The sequence below is a fragment of the Protopterus annectens genome, chromosome 3.part1 (genome assembly GCF_019279795.1).
Source record: "Protopterus annectens isolate FY-2018-M chromosome 3.part1, PAN1.0, whole genome shotgun sequence".
NCBI classification, from domain to species: domain Eukaryota; kingdom Metazoa; phylum Chordata; order Ceratodontiformes; family Protopteridae; genus Protopterus; species Protopterus annectens.
The window spans coordinates 145,539,266-145,563,475 of NC_056732.1; the positions used below are offsets into that span (position 1 = coordinate 145,539,266).

Consider the following 24,210-nt stretch of genomic DNA (forward strand, 5'->3'; position numbering starts at 1 on the left):
GCCCCAGACTGACTGTGATCTGTGTGTGCTCTTAAGGGAAATTGTACTTTACTGTGAGTGTACTTGTCATCCTCCCAAAGTGCACGTCTCTCACTGGTACTAGTGGTGAGGCTTGAGGCTCCTTGATTACTGGGCCAGTGCACGGGCTTCACATATTAACTGTTTGGCAGTGGTGGGATATCCACATCAAATATTGTGGATAGTGAATTCCTGTAGCTTGTGTACAGTGATCACTGAAGGTGTTTTTGCACTCTAAATCAGCAACGCAATGAACATTCAGAGTTCAGATCACAATTGTTTTATTTCTTATGTTAGCTTAGTTAGTCAAGGAGAACAGGCAAGCATGTCAGCAGGGGAATATGGCAAGCTGACAAGGAGCCAGTTGGTTAAGATGCATCAATCTAAAGGACTGGTGCATGGAAACCTGACTAAGGCAGACATGATTGCAGCTTTGGTCACAGCTGCATCCGACAATAGCAACCAGGAGGACAATCAGACTGGCCGTGGAGATGTACAACACTCAGATAATGGACAGCTCAACCTTTCTACACAGGACATAAAACTCCGTCTGGAGTTAGAGAGACTTGAGTTGGAGGCCAAGCGTTTGGAAATGGAAGAGCAGAGAGACTGAGGCATCTAGAGACTGAGGTGAATGAGAAACTGCTATGCCTGGAAACTGAGGAGAAGTTCAGGCAGAAGCTGTGATGCCTGTGCCCTGGCCCAGCAATCAAGGAGCCTCAATCCTCACCACTAACACCAGTGAGGGGTGTCTCATTTAGGAGAAAAAGGATAACAAATACACAATGTAAAGTGCAATTTCCCTTAAGAGCACACAGAGATCACAGTCAGTCCGGGGCTGGTCATGCCCTTGCTCTCCAGGTCCCCAATAAGACTCCACACTGGCACAGCTATAGGGTCCAGATCTTAGCCTAGTGGGCAAGCTAAAACCTCCAGCACCCTCTCTGTTCAACCAGTGCTTCATGTCCCTGCCCAAGTAGCTGACACACACACACTTTGATAAGAGTTTATACAACCACACAGACCCTCCTGGGGAAGGCTGGCACAGGTTCTCCAACTGTGCCCCTTTTACCCACACTATACGGTAGTACCAGCTGCCACCTCCCACTAATATTTATCAGCTACTCAAAGGCCCTTAAAAGGGTGTCCAATTATTACTGTGCAATATTATTATCCAATTGGTAGTAGAGCACATGGCTAAAGCTATTGAATTGGCTTTGTACAATTTTACCAAAGGCATGCAAGTACTCTAAAGAGCTTAAGTTATCTCTACAAAAACAGCCACAGTTGAAAGGGTTTAAAATATTTAATAGCAAATAGTCAAAACACAAGACAATACTTTTTACTATACAGTGCTAGTCAAGAGTTCAGAGATCACAGAAAAATACTTAAAATAATTCAGTAGTACAGTTCTGACATCACAGAAAAACACAGTCTAATCTTTCTAGTTATTTCTAAGAGAAAATACAAGTCTAAGATAAACTTACATATAGCGCAAGACAGTGCTGATGAGTTGGATGCTCAAGACAAAAATACTTAATGCTCTCTGATTCTCTCTGTTTTTAAAATCACATTCCTGGTTCACATTACATCATTCTTCACACTTCCCTGGGTTACATTACATCATTCTTCACACTTCCCTGGGTTACATTACATCATTCTTCACACTTCCCTGGGTTCCCAAGCTAACAGAAACTACATTTACATTCTTCACCTCTGGGCATAAACCAGAGCAATAAAGGACATTTATGCATGCAAATTCTGGCCATTAACTCTGGCCTTAAAACAACAGGCAGGATGTCCCATTCTAGACTCACTGGCTCTGAGTCCTAACATTAAAGGGTCACAACATGCTTTACGTGGTCAGTAGAGTGCACTGTTGTTACATTTTTTTTCCAGTTCCACATGTAACACTATTTTTACCATTTAAGACAACAAGCCTGTGGTTTACATTAATATTTACAGATGACAGAATTATCTCCAAAATTCTATCTGGCTAGGCTGGCAGCCTTCACTTATCTTCACCCAATCTTCACAGAAGTAACATGAAAAGGAGATGATGACTCTTCGCCGGGGTCATGGAGGTAATGGGTAACGGAGTAACCAAACCCCAGAAGCAACAAAGTGTCAGTAAATTTCTTCCACAGTTTACAGTGGGGGATAATTTTGATAATTTCATTCATATGTTTGAGAGGGTATGTAAACAGTATAATGTTGACCAAGGGCTCTGGGTATGGTTCGTGGCCCCCTTACTCCATGGTAAAGCTGTAAAAGTTCTATCCAAACTGTCTGATAATGACTTTTTAAATTACAATGTTGTAAAGAACTGTTTGCTAGATTTTTTTAAGCTAACACCTGAAGCTTATAGGAAAAAGTTTTGTGAGCATAGACACAAGGCAGATGAAAGTGTGTGTGAATATGTTGCTGAACTAAGCACTTGTTTCCATAGGTGGGTGAGTGGATGTCAGGTCACCACTTTTGAAGGGCTGGTAGACCTTTTGATGAGGGAACAAGCCCTTAGCACTTTGCCTGAGGACATGAGGATCTGGTTAGCTGATAGATAATGCTTTACTGTAGATGAGTTGGGGAAGAAGGGAGACATATACCTAGCAAGCAGGGCATCCCTGCACAGGAAAGGGACACCCAGTGCTGCTCATGGGTCTAAGGGAACCTATGGTCGGCAGCCCAGACTGCCCCAACAGAATCCGACAGTAGCAGGGGAAGCCACTAGTCCAGGTACACGTCCAGAACCTAGGGTTAAATGTTTTGAATGCAACCAGTGGGGCCATGTAGCATACAGATGTCCATTGAGGCAAGGTGGGGAACAAAAGGTGAGGGAGCCAGTAAGTGGGAAAGACAAAATGCCAACAGTAGGTTGTCTCGAGACAACAAGGGTACCAAACTACCACAAGAGGTTATATACTATCTTAGTGAATGATAAAGAGACCATTGCTAAGAGAGAGAGACAGCCTCTGACATAACCACTGTGAATCCTGCAATGGTTTCAGAGGAGCACTACTTGCATGGGCAGTCTACTTCAGTCAGAGCTTTAGGAGGGACCCCATTCCAAATACCTTTGGCTAGGGTTCACCTTGACTGGGAGGGTGGAAAAGGAAGCCAGCAAGTAGGTGTGTTTGATGATATCCCTGCAGATGCCCTGATAGGGAATGATTTTGATAATGCAGTACCATGTGTTCATGCAGTTGCATGCAGTCAGGCTTGGAGACAAGCATGTGGGTCTGGTAGCCTGGGGGAGACCCAGCCAGGACAGGTGAGATGGTTACTTCAGGGAGGGAGTGACCCTGTAGCAGTGAGACTGAAGGTAAACCACATCTGCTTGTTGGTACTGATGTTCCCTTGGACAGGGTGTCTGCAAGGGCAGAGGTGAGTGGTAGTACCCAGGCTGACAGTGAGGCACCGCTGTCAGAGGATGCCAGATTTCCTGTGGAAGGGGAGCTGGGAAGAGTTACTAAGACAGAGCTGAGACAGGCTCAACTCTCAGACCCCTGAGGCAGGTAGCTAGTGAGGCAACTGATCCTTAAGGGATGGGAGAATCTGTATACTGGAACAAAGGGTTACTATATAGAGAGTGGACCCCTGAGGGAGGGCTAGAAGGTGAGTGAATACAGCAGCTGGTAGTGCCCAGAGCCTACCATCTGGCACTTCTAGCCATAGCCCATGATATTCCCTTTGCAGGTTATATGGGCATAAAATGTACAGAGACGTATTATGCAGAACTTTTATTGGTCTGGGATTTCCAGAGATATAACAGGGTACTACAGGACCTGTGAGCAGTGCCAAAAGCTAGGCAAGGCAGGAAACAAGGTGAAAGCTCCTTGGATGCCTTTGCCTGTGATTGCATAGCCATTTCAGATGGTAGCTATGGATATTGTGGGGCCTCGGAGTACCCCAAGTTACACAGGGAAAAAGTATATCCTAGTGGTAGTAGACTATGCTACAAGATACCCTGAGGCAGTGGCTTTGTCCTCCATTGAGGCAGGAAAGGATGTAAATGCTTTGTTAGACAATTTCAGCAGGGTAGGTTTCCCAAAAGAAATACTGACTGACAGAGGTGCCAATTTCATGTCAGACCTGCTGGCTTGTCTGTGGAAGTACTGGGGGGGTGAAGCACCTAAAGACCACGCCCTACCATCCCAACATTAATGGTCTTGTTGAGAGGTTAAACTCTACATTCAAGTCAATGCTATGGCCATTTGCAGACCAGTTTAAGAGGGATTGGGACAAATATTAGCCCCACCTGTTGTTTGCTTACACAGAAGCTCCCCAGGAATCCACAGGTTTTTCACCCTTTGAGTTGCTGTATGGGCATAGGGTGAGAGGGCCTTGATTTAATTCAAGATGAGTGGGAGAGGGAGTGTGAATCCCACAAGGAGTCTATTGTGGCATATGTCCTAAACCTCAGGACAAGGCTCAGGAAACTCATGGGTTTGGCCCAGGAGAACCTGGCAGAAGCACAACAGCAGAAAAAGGTCTGGCATGACAGGAATGCTCGAGCTAGAGAGTATCCTGTAGGGCAGCAGGTAATGGTTCTCATTCCTGTCAGACACAAGAAGCTGCAAGCAGCTTGGGAGGGACCCTACAAAGTGGTATATCCTACCTTATGGTGCATAATTCAGCAGTATTCGTACAGGAAACAGGCTGTATATCAGGAATCTATTACCCAAGATGAGGTGCTATCCATTTTGCATCAGTATCATCATAAATTTATTTTTTTCCACATGAAGAAGGGATCCCTTCAGGAAAATTAAAGATTATACCCATACAATTTAATGTAATAGGAAATGTCTTTTGGTGGAAAGACTGAGAAAGATGCAATGGTGCAGTGAGTAGCACTGTCACCTCACAGCAAGAGGTTACCTGGTTCAAGTCTAGTCAGGGTGCTTTCTATGTGAAGTCTTCATCCTTTCCATGTGTTTGAATGGGTTTTCACCAGAAACACACGTTTTCTCCAGCATCTCAAAGACGTGCAGAAGATGAACTGATTAATTATCTATAGATGTGCATATGGGGGATCAATATGAAATGGAAGAAAGGACTACAATCTACTTCTGTTTCCTACTTGGATGGTTATGGGGTTGCTACAGGAGTTGAATTTGACCCATAACAGTCGATGGATGAAAAGCCTGAAGTGGAGAGATCCCCATCAGAATCCAGAGATGGATACTGTAGCTGCCTCAAATGAAAACAAACTTCATCCATAGATAAATCAGGGAAAAGTGTTTTCCATACCAAAACTTCAGAGACACCTTTGAAGATCTGTAACTCAGTTTTCTATCAACAAATATAAATGTATCCAAAGTTAGGTGCTAATATGGTTACTGAAATAGGCTACTGTTGTTCTGAATGCAATTTCCTGAATAATATTAAAATACTTTCTGATAACTGATTTACAATCAAAGGAGGGCTGAAGTATGTCAGAAGCCAAAATAGATGCTAGAATGGTAGGTCTAGACTAGAGACCTAACAATGAAGCACAAGGTTCCTCCATGACTGAAACTTACATAAGCATGGCAATGCCTCAGAGGACCCCACTGTAAGTAATGACATCAATGTAGGATGTAACACACATTTTAACACTGTCCTTACAACTGCTTCTCACACAATCAACCTTCATATGGAATAATAAACTGCTGTTTAAAACCTTTACGGAAATAAAGACAAAACAGGTGGAATAAAACCTTATCATAATGATTTACTGTTTGACCCTTCCCAAAGATGATTTTCTGGTGGACAAAGGCTCTATTTAGTCCGCCTAGGACACCCCTCCTTTCCTTTCATCTATGCCATGCGCAGAAAAACTTTACCTTGACACAGTTGTTTGAAATCTTACTACCCTTTTTTATTGGATTTAGAAATCTGACAGGACTGATGAGAAAGATGAGGAGGATTAGGACTTTTTGATCAGTAACATACCTGAGAAGCAATATAGACAAATTCATTCAACTGGAAAATGTCACTTTTTCTACCTACCTAAGAAGTCTTCTAAAGTTAAATCATTCTGCTTAGAGTAGGCTAGTTAAACAAGATACAAACAGTGTACTACATATTGTGTTGAAGGAACATGCAAAAGCAGGCAACTTGCACGGATGTCCTGAAGAGGTATTGGTCTACAACAATGATACAGGTTAGCTGAAAAGCTTTGGTGCTGGTGGGGATGAAGAAAAGAGAAGTCAGGGAAATCTGAAAAAAATGAATGAAACATGAAAAACAATACAGCAGGACTTCCTATTGGTAGAAAGGCACCGCTAAGAGCTGCTCCACAGAGGGAAAGTACTAAGAAGTATGTGGAAGGACCACTAAATATGAGAACTGGAACTCAGGGGACAATGGTTATGATTTCTGAAACATCTGATACCAGAACCAATGCCTGTAGCTGGTGATAAGTCTGCTTCAGGATACACAATATATACTCTGAAGCTCAATGATGAAGGAGTTTCCCCTCAACAAATAATATCTTTGGGAAACTATGATACGTGAAAATGTTCACTTATTTCTTACTGCATTTATGGGAATGATAAAACAATTTGAGCTGTAAATGTCCAGAAGACTCTTCCCCTTCAGAGCTGCTCAAAGATAAGAATAAGATATTCAAGACCTTCAGGTGATGGTAACTAGTGGCTGGGAGGAACAGCAGGCATGGATGCATGCATCAGACTTGTTTCCTTAGAAAGAACACACCATACAGGAGGTTTGCGCCCAAATAATTTATACATTTTCAGTTTTACTCCAGTTTGGCAAGGGCTGACAATGAAAGCAGTTTCAGTGAAAAAATAAACACCTTTCCGTAAAAGATACTAATCAGTTAGCTAAGAATGTAATCACAGTGAGAAAGAGCTGCTGATGTAGTGGACGGCAGAAGCATCAAATTAAATTAGTTGCCATAAATGCCAAGGCCCTTCCACTAGAAAACTACAAAAAAACACATGACTACATCATGCAACTTACTACAGTTTAATGGCAAGAACTGATAGAGAAGAATGCTCATTCTTTCAATACTAAGGAGGTCAAATGGGGACCTTCTAATAACTACTGGAAAAATTGCTTCATGTAACCTGCTGTCTGAACGTTTGACATATTTACCTACAGGCCTGAACACCCTGAAAAAGATAAAATGAGTGATTACATGATTATAAAGAATATGAACACACAATTACAGGAAGGAAAATGTTGAGGAAGCTCTGGAGAACAGAAAATAGAAGTCAAAGGGGCTAATTATTCAAGGATACAACTATGGAGAGGTCAAAACTGGCTGATCATAAGGGTGTGGAAGATTTAGTGGGATGACAAGAATGGAGGTTCTTTCTTAGGAAATCTACAATTGATTAAGTTACATTCTGAACACATTTACATACAAAAGCCAAGTAAAATGGTTTCCAGTATTTTATACCACAGCTTTCACATCTTTTTACACAGCACTTCATTATAAGTGTGATGATCTTAAAATGGTGTTTCACTAAGGCAGAATTTAGAAATATTTTTGTGAAATTTATGAAAACATGCTTTGTCAAATACAGACAGAGCTGCTTTCAAACAAGGCACCACACCAACTGGTGTGCAATGAAATAATGGAAGATTTTTTTCTATTAAAACAGATGGCTAAAGCAAATATTATTTCCAAGTGTCTTAATATCTTTTCCTTAAGATAACAATTTTATTGCTTCAGCTATTGCAAAGCAGAGGCTTGTTACAGATTATAAGCTTAATATGAAGTGAAAGGTTAGAACAGCAAAGCATTCTTACACAGTCTGAAATAACGATGACTGAAAAGTGTATAGCTCCATAAAATGTGAATTGTAATCCTCCCAAGTCACAAGGTCTGATCCATTTATTCCTTAGGTAATGTTTATTTACTTACTGACAATGATATAGCAATAATCCATTATGACCATTTTTAGACCATGCCCAGGAGTGCATACTCAGGAAACATACTAAAAGATTGTATAATGTTTACAGAGAAATTGTTTTGCAAATGATGAAACAGTACACATACAAACTAAGCAGAGATACAGAAAGAAGGCCTAATCTATTTAAATATATACTGAATAAGAATTACCAGACAGAAGAGGTTGAGCTGAAGAAATACGATTCAATTTACTCAAATGAAAAGTACAAGAAGGTGCACGCAAATACATATTTTACCTTTTTATATGTAATTGTTTTTGTATTTCACTGAAATCCATCTGTCTTGTGATATATCACTGAATATCCAAACTTCCTGTGGTATGCCACAGAGCATCTATCCTTTTTGCTATGTGCCATAGAACATCTGGCTTTGTGGTACTATACAGAATATCTTGTGATATGCCACTAAAGAGCCATCATATTCCTATGGGGTGTCACTAAATATCCACTCTTTCTGTGGGGTATCACTAAACATCTATTTTTCTTAGGGTATGCAACTGAATATCCACCCTTCTTGTGGCATGTCACAGAACATCCACATTTCTTGTGCTAAATCTCATGACATCCATTCTTTCTGTGGGTGCCAGTACAAATTCATATTTCTTGGGATACCTAACTGAATATCCACTCTTCCTGTGGGATGTTACTAAATATCTGTGTGTCTTGAGGTATGGCTCTGATCATCCATCACTTTAAACGTACACTGTGATGTCCCTCCGCTGGGCCAGTAATCAAGGAGCCTGAATCCTCACCACAGACACTGGTGAGAGTAACAAAGATAGATATACACAGTATTTCCAGATGCAGTTCTCTGCACCAAGCACAATTTCCTTAGGAGCACACAGGGAAAACATCCAGTCTGGGGTCTGGGTTTCCCTCTCTCTCTCTTTTTCTCTCTCCAGGCCCCAAAAAAGACTCTGCTCTATAGCTGTGGCAGTGGGGAGTCCTCAGCAGAGTGTCCCAGGCCAAGTCTTCCACCACCCTCTTGGTGAAGTCAGTGCTCTGTGCCCCTGCTCCAAGTAGCTAACACACACACCCTGAGATTGGATTTTCACACACACCTGTGAAAGGCTGGCACAGATTTACTAGCTATGGCCCTCTGCACAGACTAAAAGGCAGATACAGCCACCAGGACACTCCAAAGCCAGCTACTGTAAGGCTCTTACAACGGTATCAAATTATACTGACTGACATTAATACTAACTACAAATGGCTTTCAGGAGTGGCCACAATATCACCAAATAAATATAAGTACTCCCAAAGATTAAAACATTCTCTAAAAGACCAGCCACAATGAAAAGTTTAAATATATTTAATAATAAATAATAAAAGAACTTGAAAATACTATGCATCTATTTACAATAAACACCACAGGAAATATTAAAAATAACATCAATGGATAGATTCACAAAGATGCAGAAAAGCAGTACTTAACTAATCCCACTATATTTTCCTGACTGATTAAAGAATTGCTGTTCCCTATTTCACTTGCTAGAGCAAGGCAAAACGAAGTAGGTGAGTGGTTTTCCTCGTTTGTCAGATTTCAGAAACAGACTGCTCTGAGACTTCTGTCTCATCTGGTATTAAAACATCATTTTAGTGCTGGATTACAGAATGACATCATATACATCTGGCCTACCAAACAGACAGATAGAGCTTTGATAAGATGTGTTATAGCATCTGGAAGCCATAAAACCATTTCAACACTTCCACCCTTCCAGGCTAGCAATTAGTTAAATGCTAAGGACAACACAGCAGGGTTCCTAGCCCTTGTTTTCACAGATATTTTGTCTCTGCTGCAGTCAGACCTGTAAGATGCAATCTTTATGGTCTAAACCAAGTAATTTAATTACAAACTATTTTTCAAAGTTAGCTGGACTGAGATTAACCTCTTCTCTTCCGGTACCCTCTGTTGCAATATATTAATTTCAACATTTACAATACAGTCTGGCATACGGGTGCATTTCTTTTTCTGTTCAGCAGGACCCACTGTTGGTATATTTGTTTAACACAAGTGACGTTACAAATACATTTTCAACACAAGCACCTATTCAAATCAGTTTGATATACAAATAAGATATATATTTTTTACAAAACTCCAGATATCTATGCTGGCATATATTACACATCCACTGCCCTACTTCGCCTGAAATAGATGCCAATACCTCACATAGTCACATACACATCTGGTTTAACTTGTGAATTGTCAAAGCTTATTCACCTACTAGTAGATTTTAGGTCTTTTGATAAGAAGGCATTATGAATTTTAGCCTGTATTCTTTTTTTCAGTCTAAATGGCACAAATGCCACTTTGAAAATAAAATGGTTCTAATGGAACCATCCTTTACATGTATTATAAGTTGGCAATTTCCTGGAAGATCTTTCTACTTCGATGTGCAGGTAAGTATATTTGCAGTTCTAACATCTATCTTGGGCATAATTGCATATTACGCTTTTCAAATTTATGAATATTTGGGTCAGCATTTGTTTTATTGCAATACTGGCCTTATTACCTTTTTCTTCAGTGAAAACTTGGTTTGCATCTACCAGTAGCTGTAACATACAGAAGGGGGAAAAGCTGAGCAATGATAAATAAGTGCACTCACACAGCAGACTGTTGGGGGGGGGGGGGTTCTACAAGACCAAGCCTAGGAGGAGGATGTCTCCAAACGGATGTGTACTAGCAGTGAGGGATGCCTACCACTTAGTTTGAGTGTTTCCAAGCAGAAGAAAACAGCATCTGTAAACTATACTGTCCGCAAGAAAGGAAAAGAAAAAAGCAGCCAAATAATCTATTCCCACCATGTGCAACCCTAAGGATGATACTCGGGGGAAAAGTTATCTGCAAAGCTGGCAAATGCCCTGCTACCACACAAGTTGACTGGCTAAACTGCAACATAACAAAGGAGGTTGGGAAGATAGAACACATTTTGTTTTAGTAGCCAAAATGTTATTAATCTGTGTTTTACTTGCTAGGTTATTCCCAGTAGTCCTGTGGCCTTTCAGGAGATACCCAAGGTGGTATCTGTGCTGCTGGGAAGAAATCTGATGATGGAACAGGGGGAAATTCCCCTACTGAAGTACCAGGTGACACCAAAGTGGTGAGACTCAATGAAATAACACTGGAGGAAGATGGCAGCAGTGGAGAAGCAATAAGTGCTGCATAGTCTGAAAATAAAGAAAGAGTGAAAGTGCAGCTAAAGTAGATGAAACATCAGTGGGAGGACTGGATACAATAATGTTGCTGCACATGAAGCGGAAGAGCTGTCAGGAGAACAAAACTGTACAGTGAAGCAAGGCTGCTGAAAGGTATACAGGAAGAAGCTGGTATGTTAAAAGAATATGTACATATTGGAAGTACTGTGATACAGAATGACCCTGGAAGGATACAAGAGGGGACAGACTTGGCTGGTGGAGTAGCCAGTTATAAGAGAATGTTCTCAATGAAGGCTATAAGCAACAAAGGAGAAGCAGAAAATGAAAGAGGCTTGGGATACTAGCAAAGATAATGAAAATGGGACAGGACAGATTAGGAGAACATACACTGTGGTGGCAAGACAGGATAAATCTGTGGTACAGTAGGAAAGCAGGACAGAGAACCACAGAATGTAGAATGCAGAGTTTGGAAAATCTAATATTCTGAAGGCAACCATTATAGGTACTTTCCCGTTATCGGGGCAACACTTCAAAATGACCGCTTGCAATCTTAGCAGGCGCTCGTACTGATCTCACAGCTGCTGCTGAAGTCGGCCACACACACACACACACACACACACACACTTTCCTGTCACAGATTATTATACGTTATCCATAACAGAAAACTATCCAAAAGACACATCACTTCTTGGACTCTGCTGACTATACAGAGTGAACGTATTCCAGTTATATGCTGGTGACACTGTTTTCCAAACCTTTATGAACTTCACTGATCCAAAGAAAGCATCATCCTTCTTTTACTTATGTATTTCTGTCATTCATTGGTTACAGCTCAAGCACTTCCTTTTGGAACAACCAATTTTTTTCAAAACCAGATAAGTGATTTGTCCACTACATGCAGACCAAGTACCCAAGAAATCTTGGGTTCGTCCCACACAGCCGTTATCATGAGGTGCAGCCTTTCAGTCGTTGCCATTAGTTTACCTCAAAGTTGAAAAAATGTACTGTCAAAACATTTTTAGCAAGGCTACCTTACTTTTGCTAGCATTAACCAGCACCAATCTGAGTATGGAGGGCTTTTCAAGCTACTGTCTGCACCTCAAAAACAATGTCTGAAATGCACTCAACTCTTCTTTCTTAACCGTGATCCCACTTCACTGGTGTAATTTTATGTCTTCCAAAGTGACATACACAAAGGCAATTCACATGCACGTTGACCGTTCTGATTTAGGCTGCTATTTGGCTGCTGTGACAGAATATATTTAATCAAGGCAAGGATATAAGCAGCGATTTCACTATGTATTAAATGCCTTTTAGGAAAGAAGGTACTTTTCCGAGGTTGGCCCGATAATGGAAAGCACTCTTTACAAGTGTTGCCCTGTTAACGGAAAAGTACCAAAAAATACAAAAAGAGACTATTAACAGGTGGTATATGCTAAACAACAAGATTCTGCCCTTAGGTTTTGATACGAAGACATAGGGGGATTTTTTCATTTGGGTAACTGATATAAAGACACAAGGATATTAGTTGATTTAGGTAAAGAAACGTTTTTTGTGAATATTTGCATCACTTTGCCTGCAGAAAGATATGTAACTGAATGTGAAAAGAAAGGCTCTGCAAGTCCCTGGAATGAATGTAAGCACACAATTAAAAAATAAAATTACTGTTACAATTTGGAACAGTTGAAGTTAATAGAAGAGATGTATTTATTTATTTACATATACAATTTAACTGGGGTAGAGAATTGAAAATGTTCTTCAAAAATCTTTAACTTCATATATCGTCTGATATAAAAAGTGATAGATAATAGGAAAGTCTGCATTTTTTTTGAGGGGGGGTGGAAAAACTTGGTGCAGGATTACAATAAAAGGTGTGGGCTGTATGAGGAATATGGACTTTCCAGTAGACATTTTAAACTTGTGTGCAAGAACTGCAGCAGTGGGGACCACTTATGGTTTGACTACATGACATAAAGGGCAGACAGTGAACGTGAAAAAGAAGTGAAACTGGAGAAAATTAGCATGGGAACAAATTAGGAAGGGAAAGTTAAGACTCCAGGATAAGGCCAAGCAGAAGTTTGTAGGTTAGAGACGGTCCTCCACACCACAGATTGATTACAGAATATAGGCAAAGAGTAAGGGATAGGGGAGTAGTAAGTGAAAGCCTTGTTCTGGTAAAGTTTTTAGCCAAGTCTAGAACAGAAGCATCTGTTAAAAAGGGATAATTAGAAGGGGGTGTACAATACTGAATGATAACTATAAGAATCAATCAGATAAGGTTAGAAAAGATTGGGAAGAGTGACTGGAAAGCCAGTTTACCAAAAAAATATGAAAGACAGCTGTTTGGCAACCAAGTATGCAACAAAGTCCAGCAGAAGGTTTAGGACTTCTTGCATAGAAGTGTTTGCATAGACATTTCTATACCCCAAGCAAATTTCCCAGAATTTTTCCTCAAGTAGATAACAAATGCTGGAGATGTGACAGGAAAGACAGAGGTAATTGGGAATACATATTCTGAGAATATAACAATTTTATAACAATTTTGCAAATTTTAAAAACTTCCTACAGTGTGTTCTGTCAGAAATGTTGGGGGAGTACTTCATTACAACTAAGATTTTTTTTTCGAATGAGACATGGGCTCTGAATTGCCTAGACATAATAAGGCCTTACTACGTTTAATGTTACTGGCTGCTAAAAAAAGCAATAATTAGAAAATGGTAATAACTAGAAAATGGAAATAACTAGAAAATGGAAATAACTAGAAAATGGAAATAACTAGAAAATGGAAATAACTAGAAAATGGTAACTAGAAAACGGAAATAACTAGAAAATGGAAATAACTACAAAATGGTAATAACTAGAAAAAGGTAATAACTAGAAAATGGAAATCAAAAAGGATCTTAATGCGTTATCAGTGAATGTAAACAGTATAAAGAATGATGTCCAAACGAAACAAGTAAACCAAAAAACCAAAAAAATATATATGTGAAAACCACAGACTGGCTGAATAAATGAGTCGTTTTACTTCAAATTGATAAAATAATACAAACGATAAATACGAACATCAAAAACAGAATCAAGTAAGCGTTCATTTGGCAGTTGCCAAACTTTTTCAAACTGGTAACAACATCACTTCCTGTTAGCTAAATACACTAATTTGGTGATGTAATACTAACTTTACATAAATCTTTAAAGTAACAATACATCCTAATATAATGTATCAAGAACCATTACATACTATGCCTCGGTTGAATGACTTCTAATAACCATGTGAGACATAGCAGCTGTTAAAAAACATAATAGCTAGTATTAATCATTTGCCCAACCTTCAAAATCATAAATAATTATTCAAAAGTATTAATAAAAAATATTCATCTGAAATCCGAATTATTTCTATGAAACATTTAAAAATGTTTAACAGTAAAATTGTGAAAAATACACTAAGTGATGTAAACACTTCTTAGTGTAAAAAAAACATTTATATTAATAAGAACCCTTGTTTTTCATTCACAAGAAACACTGAGTATGCATTCGCAAAAAACTTTGACAACGATGCTTAAATAATCACAATTACACTTATTTCGTTGGCAACCTTTTTTTGCATGAGTTTTGTTTGTATCGTCCCGCATGTAATGAACCTATACGAACAATTCACATAGTCGTTCCTATTAAATAAAAAAATATATGTTATAAATGTATAAATCAAGAAGTCTACAATCAGACTTGTAGATGTAATATATGAAGAAGGACTGCATAAAAAAGGCCATTAAGCACCATAAGTGAAGGTGTAAAAATTATATAGTATATAGTATATGTGATGTGTGGGATTTCAATAAACCAAATTTAAACAACAAAAACCTACCATTAATTACAACAATTCACAGAATATTAAATAGCGTACTAGTAGTATTTAAATAAATAACGACCTTTGTCTCGTAAAATGTAAAATACTTAACTGTAGTACTAAATGAAATATACAGTTAATAATAAGTTATTGTAATAGTATATTGATAAAATGTAATAAATATAAATATAAATATAAAATTAAATATGGAACCTAATAAGTAACTTGATAAATATATCATCTTCCATAAATAAATTAATTATGAATTAATAATACTTCAATAAATAATAAAGTTAATAAATTGATGAATAATAAATTAATGATAAAATTATGTGTAGCATGTAAAATTGTAATAAAATTGTATAAATGTGTAAATATGTAAATGTAAATGTCACCACTTAATATATATATATATATATATATATATATATATATATATATATACACACCAATAATAAAAAAAATACCAATACTAAAAATAATTAGTTAATTATTATGGATGTGTGAAAACTAATGAATGAAATTGTTAAACCAAATGTGTAAATATTTAAATATATAAATAAATATATGAATCTATGTGTACGTATGTATGTACGTCAAATCATCTAAACAAATTAAGCGTACAAAAATTATCTCACAAAAGATTTCAACTTTAAGACACTAGCAATCAAAATTGCATTATTCAAACCCGGCCAATTGTGTGCATTTAATCTTATTTGTCATTGTAATTCTAGATTTTCTAAAACAGGTTGCCATGCACCACCCCTGGCATCCAATTTTAAAACATCTAAAACAAATAAATTTGAAAGAATGGGATGTGTAAGTATTAATATGTTTTGCTAGGGCATTCAGTTCATTACCATCACGTATAGCTCTAATGTGTTCACCCATGCGGTCTTTTAATTTTCTTTCTGTTTTACCTACATAAAACATCGTGCAGGTGCAACATAAAGCACAATACACCAACTTTTCACACCACAGATTGATTACAGAATATAGGCAAAGAGTAAGGGATAGGGGAGTGGTAAGTGAAAGTCTTGTTCTGGTAAAGTTTTTAGCCAAGTCTAGAACAGAAGCATCTGTTAAAAAGGGATAATTAGAAGGGGGTGTACAATACTGAATAATAAATGATAACTATAATAATCAATCAGATAAGGTTAGAAAAGATTGGGAAGAGTGACTGGAAAGCCAGTTTACCAAAAAACTATGAAAGACAGCTGTTTGGCACCCAAGTATGCAACAAAGTCCAGCAGAAGGTTTAGGACTTCTTGCCTAGAAGTGTTTGCATAGACATTTCTATACCCCAAGCAAATTTCACAGAATTTTTCCTCAAGTAGATAACAAATGCTGAAGATGTGACAGGAAAGACAGAGGTAATTGGGAATACATATTCTGAGAATATAACAATTTTACAAATTTTAAAAACTCCTTACAGTGTGTTCTGTCAGAAATGTTGGGGGAGTACTTCATTACAACTAAGATTTTTTTTTCAAATGGGACATGGGCTCTGAATTGCCTAAACATAATAAGGCCTTACTATGTTTAATGTTACTGGCTGCTAAAATAGCAATAACTAGAAAATGGTAATAACTAGAAAATGGAAATAACTAGAAAATGGTAATAACTAGAAAATGGAAATCAAAAAGGATCTTAATGCGTTATCAGTGAATGTAAACAGTATGAAGAATGATGTGATTTGCTCTGTTAGGAATGCCACATCTAAAGAAATCCCAATCCCTCTGCACCACACGCTCCAGAGACCTCAGCCTCATTACCACAATCAACAGAACATGCTGGAGGGACAGGTTCCGATCCATGGCTCTGGAATAGACTTCCCATACATGTCAAGCGGAGCACCTCACTAGCCCGCTTCAATCGAAATTTTGTTGAGTGGATGGGTAATACAAAGTTCATCCCAGGGATCACTCCAGTGGCTCTACTTGTTAGAGGTACTGGGAACTAACGACGAGTGGCACAGTGCCAGGGCACTTCTATGCTTGTAAAGGCACCAGGGCCATTAGCCTAGTACACATCTATGAGCCAATGAAACTAAACCTACTGTAATTTAAGTACTGAATATTGGAAAAAAGAGGAGACAGCAAAGACGGAAGGAAAAAGATCCTTGGATTCAGGCAGAGAATAGATTTTCAATTTTCAGTACTGATGAAGGGGAAATGAGGAGAGGTCAAACAGATGTCTGAGAAAGATATTATTAGGTCAACAGGGACTAAGGGTAAAATAAAGGAAAAAAGTTGAAAATGCTGTGAGAAAATATGAAAGCAAAGGAAAAGAATCTTCATGTGTTATTACTGAATGTAAACAGTATCAAGAATGATGTGAGAAAAACAGATAACAGACTAATGTAACAGAATGAAAACAAATAAAATCAGTTTGCTAGACAGAAGGTGCACACGGAAAAACAGAGAGAGAAAAGTCTGAGTTATTGTGGAAGAGATAAGTAGTCTGGTACATCAGTAATGATGCATGTTCTTAAATTGCAGCGTTAATGAAAAAAAATAGGGAATTGTGGTACTAGATGTTATAGATGTGGTATCATGCTTAGTGTTAAGTGTGTGGTAGGAGAATGAAGAAGCCAGTGGAATTAATTTTATTAAATGCATTTATGAATGGGGTATAGGAAAGTGATGCTTGAAGAACTGGAAAGTATGGTACAGTATGCATGTTATAATGGTGGGAGATCTGAATTACAGACTGCAGGAAAGTTAACACAAGACATTAAGGTACTGAGGGAGGTGATGTGAAATGGGAAATTAAGGTTAAGGAAGGATATTAAGTATACATGCGAGACTGATAATTTGAAAATAGAATTATATTTTATATTATATTCAAAATATATGAAGGGGTAAATGGGTGGTGGTCAAGTTGCAGAGTTTTCAGATCACATACCTGATCAGGCAAGGGTAAGAGAGAATGAAGAAGTGGTGAATGAATTAGAGATTGATGGGTGAAACAGTGAAGAATTTAAGAATGAGAAAAGACAGCTATGCAGAGATCATTTGTCTACGAGACTGTTTTACATACATTAATCATACTGTGAGATAACATGTAAAGAAAAACATACAAACTCTTATCTTCAGGTGGAAGGAGAAGACAGGAGGAGTAGAAAGAGGGGTATGAAGGATTGAAGAGACACTGCAAGAGATTGTCAGAAGAAAGGAGTGAGGAATTTAATTAGGTGGGGGAAATGCAAAAAAGTGTAGTACAGAAAGAGGTAAAGTAGAGTTAATTTCAGGGTAAATGAAAACTGTCATTTTCTTAAAAATGTATGAGGAGAAAAGTGAGGAGATAGGTAGGTGGAAAGTGCATAAAATTTAAAGGAAGATAGTTGTGGAGTTGGAGAGGAATATATTGAGAGAAGAATTAAAAGCTGTAATAAAGGAAGATAAGGAGTTATCAACTCGAAGAGCCCAATTTTATTAGGAGATATCTGAAGATGAGAAGAAAGTTTTTTCAGAGGTGCTGAATGAATTGATGGTGGGAGGTATTAAGGAAGAGGAAACCTGTAGTGAAGTAATTAAATTCATCTGGAAGAAGGGGGAAGAACTGGAGGCCAATGACACTAGGCAATGTGTATTATATAGTATTTACAAGGACAATTTGGAAAAGGTTACAGAACATGACAGAAACAGTAGTATGTGATGGTGTGTGATGATGCATTTGTTGTAAAAATAGGAAGGTGCATAAGATGTTTAATTGCTGTAAAAGAAACGGTGCACTTATACTGACAGAGAAAAGTTAAGGGACAGCTGTTGCATGTGACATGAAAAGCATGCAGTATAATGCATGATTCATAGGGAAATATTGGGGAAGGTTAGAAGACATGAAATGGAAAAAATGATTATTATTTTTTTTAATTTATCATTTGTTTACCAGGAAAGTCCGACTTGGAAAAAAGCCAATTTTCAGTGTGGGCCCATGGACAAACGCTCCAGATGCGCATCTTTGTATCGTGGGAACAAACTGGAGCACCTAGAGAAAACCATCATGAAAGCAGGAAGGATGTGCAGACTCTGCACAGAAGGCACTCCAGCCAAGAATCAAACCAGAGGACCTCTTGCCATGAGGCAACAATGCTACTGCTGCACCACTGAACCGTCCTAATTTTAAAAGAACAATATACAAGCCATGGGTGTCAGCAATGGTAAAAGGATGGACAAGGAAGAGTACATATTAACAAAACAGTAAAACAATGCCTATTAAGTGTGTGCTTGTCATGGTGGTGATGAATGCAATTGTGCCAATTTGTATGAGAAATGGGGAGGTAAGGAGCCATGTAAAGATCACTGTCACTACTTTCATATGCAGATGATTGGGCCTTGGAAGTTAAGAAGAGAGGATATGGATGACAGAGGTGCTGGTGAATGTAGAATTAGAATTAAATAAGAAAAAAAAGTAATGAGGATGAAATAAAAATGAGTAGAATACACATCCCCTTGAATAAAGTAACTGCATTAGGGGATTACAGACTGGAAGACAAGGTAAGAAGAGATGCTGCAGGAAATAAAAAGATTCACTTTAGGTTGGATAAGGTAGAAAGTATTTCAGTTATCATATAAAAAGAAAGTATATATGGCGATTAAAATTGTGTTTGGAAAACTATGTCCTCTACTAAGACGGAAAAATAACTATTGGAAATATGTATTTTTCTGGTTTCTGATGGGGTTCAAGGTTAAACACAAAGCAAAAGAGTAGTAACTTATAATGACATAGATAACTGTGGGGCGAATCAAGAAATCCAGTTGTATTTATGCCACTGAGGCATTGGTTTTGAATCATAAATGTCCAGGAAAAAAGTTGTCAGGTGGTAAGAATGCTGTTTTATAATAAGTAGAAAGAATATGGAATTAAGTAGGAGCAAGAAAAAAAGAAACAAAAAAAGGAAGTAGAAATTATGAGAAGGAACATAATGCAAAAATAAAGTTAGTGAGAATAAAATACGTGATATAAAAGAAAAAAATAGGTGGTACGGGAAAGTAATCATGGAAAAGTTTGTATATCCATGGGAAAAGTTAGGAGAGGAGATAACAATAAAAGAAAGGTAACAACTGACTTGAGAGATTTTATGAAGGTGGAGATTTCTTTAGGAGGATTTAGATGTATAAGTTGCCAATTATAAGTCACATGAAATATAAAATACTAAAAGAAAGAATGCCTACATTTTTAATGTAAAAGAAACATCTTGACATTGTTTTTGAACTGTAAAAAGATGTTTTAGACTGTTTTAACAACACTGCTAAGTATATGATGCTGTATGGAAAATATAAAAAGGGGAAGTGAGTCAAACTGATAAATTAAATAACCTGTTCTTTTAGCAATAAGACATCTATAGAAAAGAATCAGAGTATAAAAGTAAGGGTGAAAGGGACATGTCACTGGAAATAGTCAGTTGTGGCAGAAGGGCTAGGAAAGGTGATGGTTTAAGAGAAAAATGAATCTGACGAATTCTGAAATGTGTAAATATCAAGTGTAAATATATGAATGAAGTGTAATGTATATTTAAATATGTACGCAAAATAAAGAAATCCTCACTATACTTTGGTAACCGGTGTAAGATAATTTACATTTGAACAAGATACCACTAAAGCAGACAAACTGTTTCTCAGTGTAATGTCTCAAAGGATGGCGCAGAAACAACTGTAGCACCCCTTCTTCCATTTACGTGGTACTGCAGGGTCAACAATAGAAAAAAATAATCAAAGTACCTGCTGTGGGAAGAGAACCCCCACTCTTCTGATGTTCCAATATCAAAGAGGAGAGTGCTGTCTGTTGAGTCACTCATACTGTGAAATGTATTTTCCTGCACTTCTCAGTTTAATATTTTCACTAAGTGTCTAGAGCACTTAATGAGTTATGCAATAGTAGTTTCTACCATAAAAATAAGATTTTTTTTCCTAGTACGATTAGGCCCAAATGCAATATTTTCCAAAGTACATGACGCAATTTCTGAAGCTGACTATTTAGCACAGAAGGTTAAGGTGATGAGCTGTTACTGTACTTCAGAAGTCCTGGGTGTGAGATTCTGTCAGTCTCCACTTCTCCGTGTGCAAATCTAGGCATGTCACTTAATGAGACAGAGCTCCTAGGAAAGGCACTTGTGTCTAGTGGGCTACTTAACTGATTACAAAATGTGTTTTAAAAAATGCCACAAAAACTCCCAAGTCAAACTAACATGACCCAATTCCTGTGTAGAAAAGCAAATAATGTATTCAAGGGACCTTAGTTCACATCTCAAAATTCAAATAATTTGATTATTCTATCTATGGTTTAAAATTTTTTGCAATAGCAATGATCTGGTTACCATCACAGGCATTCCTCTCCTACGAAATACTAGAGAATCTGACAAAATGTGTATATATGGCCAACAGTTTCAAATACTGTACCACACATCTATATGCTCAATGGTCAGAGTAGCAGGGTGGAATTCAGACCCCTATGATCAACTGTCAAGAACCATATTATTTCTGCATCATCATGACAGTCAGCGATTCAAATGCTGAAGTGAGAGATTCTGTTTGACTTAACTAGTTATACAAAAGAACAAAAAAAAGTGAAATTATTCTAAATTTAATATGAATACAAAAGGAAATCTGCATAAAAGCAAAAAGATATCTACAAGCAGTGTAAAACCACTAAAGCAACAGAAAATAACCTAATGACTTAATGCCTCAAAACATAAGCATATATGTACTCCTCAATTTCTTAACAGTACAAGAAATGTATTGGTACTAAATCAGAATCTACTGGATCTTTATAATTCCTGTTATCTAGACACGTGTTAATAACACAGTACAAACACTGACAGTGCAGTTCATATATACGTGTGCACTCTAATTTTCATGTGAATTTCATTTTTTATCTTTATTCCCCTTAACTCATCATTTAAAAAACTCTTCAATTACTTTATATTTTTCTCTTATGATACCCCCAACCTCCCAGACATAAACAAGCAATGTAATTATTTTATATTGAATTTTCCTTATTTATTTTTATAATGGTAGAATTAAAAAGATGTACTTGAAATTAAAAAAAAAATATAAAGACTGAAATGAAATCAGGTGCTTGTAAAAAGAAAAGACTAACCACTACAAGCCATCAGTAAAAGCAATTCATGGCACTGTGCTTTCTTCTCAAAGACAACTCCTCCTCTAACAAAAAAAAAGGTGACTACACCACATGCCGTAGTGCAATTGTAATAATTCCCAAAAGGATGCGGGAAGTGAGTCATGAGGGCAAAGTCCAACACTGGGAGAAATGCCAGAACAGGATACACCCATGTCACAGATTAAATATGAAAGTCCTGAGACAGCTGTTCAACACCACATGCTCATTCCTTATATATATATATATATATATATATATATATATATATATATATATATATATATGTATATAAACATTTTGAGCTAGTGCTGTGGCATAGAGGGATGAGGCCGCAACTACAGCCTGGGTGACCCAGATATGATTAGTCGTTCAGGTATATGAGGTGATAACAGGGAAGGATAGGGATGCACTTGATGGCTGATCCGTGGCAGAGGCTGTCCACAAGGCAGGGTATTTTAATACAAGAGGGCCATTGGCCAAGCTGCCACAAAAGCAGGATAATAAGCATGCAAGTCCACACCTGGACACACAGCTGGTGTTGGAGGGGAGTGAAACACGGCATAACAGAAAAACTCCTCAGTCAGCAACGTGATGCTGCACGAGGAGCCTTAGACTCATCACTTTCACAGAGCAGGAGTCAGAGAGGAGTACCCAGTAAACCTGGGGAATGAGGAGAGGTCCTGATAGCAGCTGATGGTCAGCAGTACGAGGCAAACATATTTTCCCAAAACATCACTGGTAACCTGCAACAGACAGGAAAACAATGTACTGGCCAAGAGTGTGAAAGAAATATTTATCTTAAAATGTACATGTATTTCTCACTGATCCTACTTTTTAAATATAACCAACCAAAGCAGACATGGGGAGGGGGCAAGATTCTCTGTCCCTAAAACACAACAGCAGTTCAACATAAGTGTGTGAGAGAGTTCTAAAACATCAAATGGCATCTTTTTCCTAACCATTCATGGGTTTCCAGACTCTCAGTACCTGTGTCACTTCCAGATCCAGTTGATAGAGCAGGCATGATTCCGTCAAAAGAATATCACGTAGAGATATAAACACTTCACAACCAAAAGGCAGCAGTCCGTTTCAGTTTCAACCTCTTGAGGTCAGGCTGCCTCGAAAGATTTATGGCATCTATAAATATCACCTAGAAAGAGCAAAGCATTACCAGGCAATAAGAATTAGTGAGAAACATAAGGAAAAAGCACAACATACTTTAGTCATTCTGTTTGTGACAGCACTTACAAATGTTACAAGTTTAGTACTATGTAAAAATTAAAAAAAAAAAGAAAGGGCTAAATCAAGTGGTAATCAAGTAGCACAAGGTTAGATTTTTCTTGCAGTTAAAGGCCCACAGTATCACTAGTAACATTTAGCAGGGTATTTTACAAGCTTATTTTTAGTCCCTTTTCATTAATGGCACACTGCTGGGACTCATTTAACAAGCTCTGTTCAACATAAATCACAAGTCTTTTTATCTGCTACATCTGTAAAGCTCCAGCACTCATAAAAGAGCTTCATTAAATATTGAAATTCTTCTTATATTCATGAACCATACAATTCAAATTTTAGTGCCAATGCAATGTTTACATTAATATTTTTATTAGCAAACATCCTGGGATTTCCTGCTGCAATAAATTTTTATACTGCAGCTTTAATCTGTGCTATGCTCTGCAGGATGTTCATTTTAAAAGGTGAAAAAGTACAGTTTTGTACCTACCATAAATGTAGATGTTCGAGGATTCCATTGCTGCAGTCCTTACTATTGGGTATAGTCCGCATCCAGTCGGCCCGAATACCAGAGTATAAGGCTGACGTCGGTCAGGGCGCATTAGACTGACGTCAGTACGTCAGGGTACTAATGCGCATGACCGGCGTCATATCCTCAGTCTTTTCTTGCCCCAGATGTCAGAAGACCCTAAAAAGACAAGGCCCAAAATACCTGCACCAAAACATGAACAATATATACAAAAATATAAGCAGGTAAACTCACCTACACAACCACCCCTAAACACAGAGGGGAAGGAGGGAGGGCAAATTGGACTGCAGCAATGGAATGCTCGAACATCTACATTTATGGTAGGTACAAACTGTACTATGTTCTTCGTTTCCATTGCTGCAGTCCTTACTATTGGGTAGAATCC

General features: G+C 37.9%; 1 protein-coding gene across 2 annotated transcripts in view; it reads right to left on the reverse strand.

The window, feature by feature from the left end:
• MPP7 (MAGUK p55 scaffold protein 7) overlaps window positions 1-23,209 on the reverse strand; it is a 1,877,075-nt gene extending 1,853,866 nt beyond the window's left edge. For both annotated transcript variants that reach the window (XM_044066673.1, XM_044066671.1), the window contains exon 1: window positions 23,051-23,209. In XM_044066673.1, coding sequence (XP_043922608.1) covers window positions 23,051-23,087 — 37 coding nt within the window. In that variant the 5' untranslated portion in view covers window positions 23,088-23,209. The remainder of the gene's footprint in view (window positions 1-23,050) is intronic.
• Between the last annotated feature and the right edge of the window lie 1,001 nt (window positions 23,210-24,210).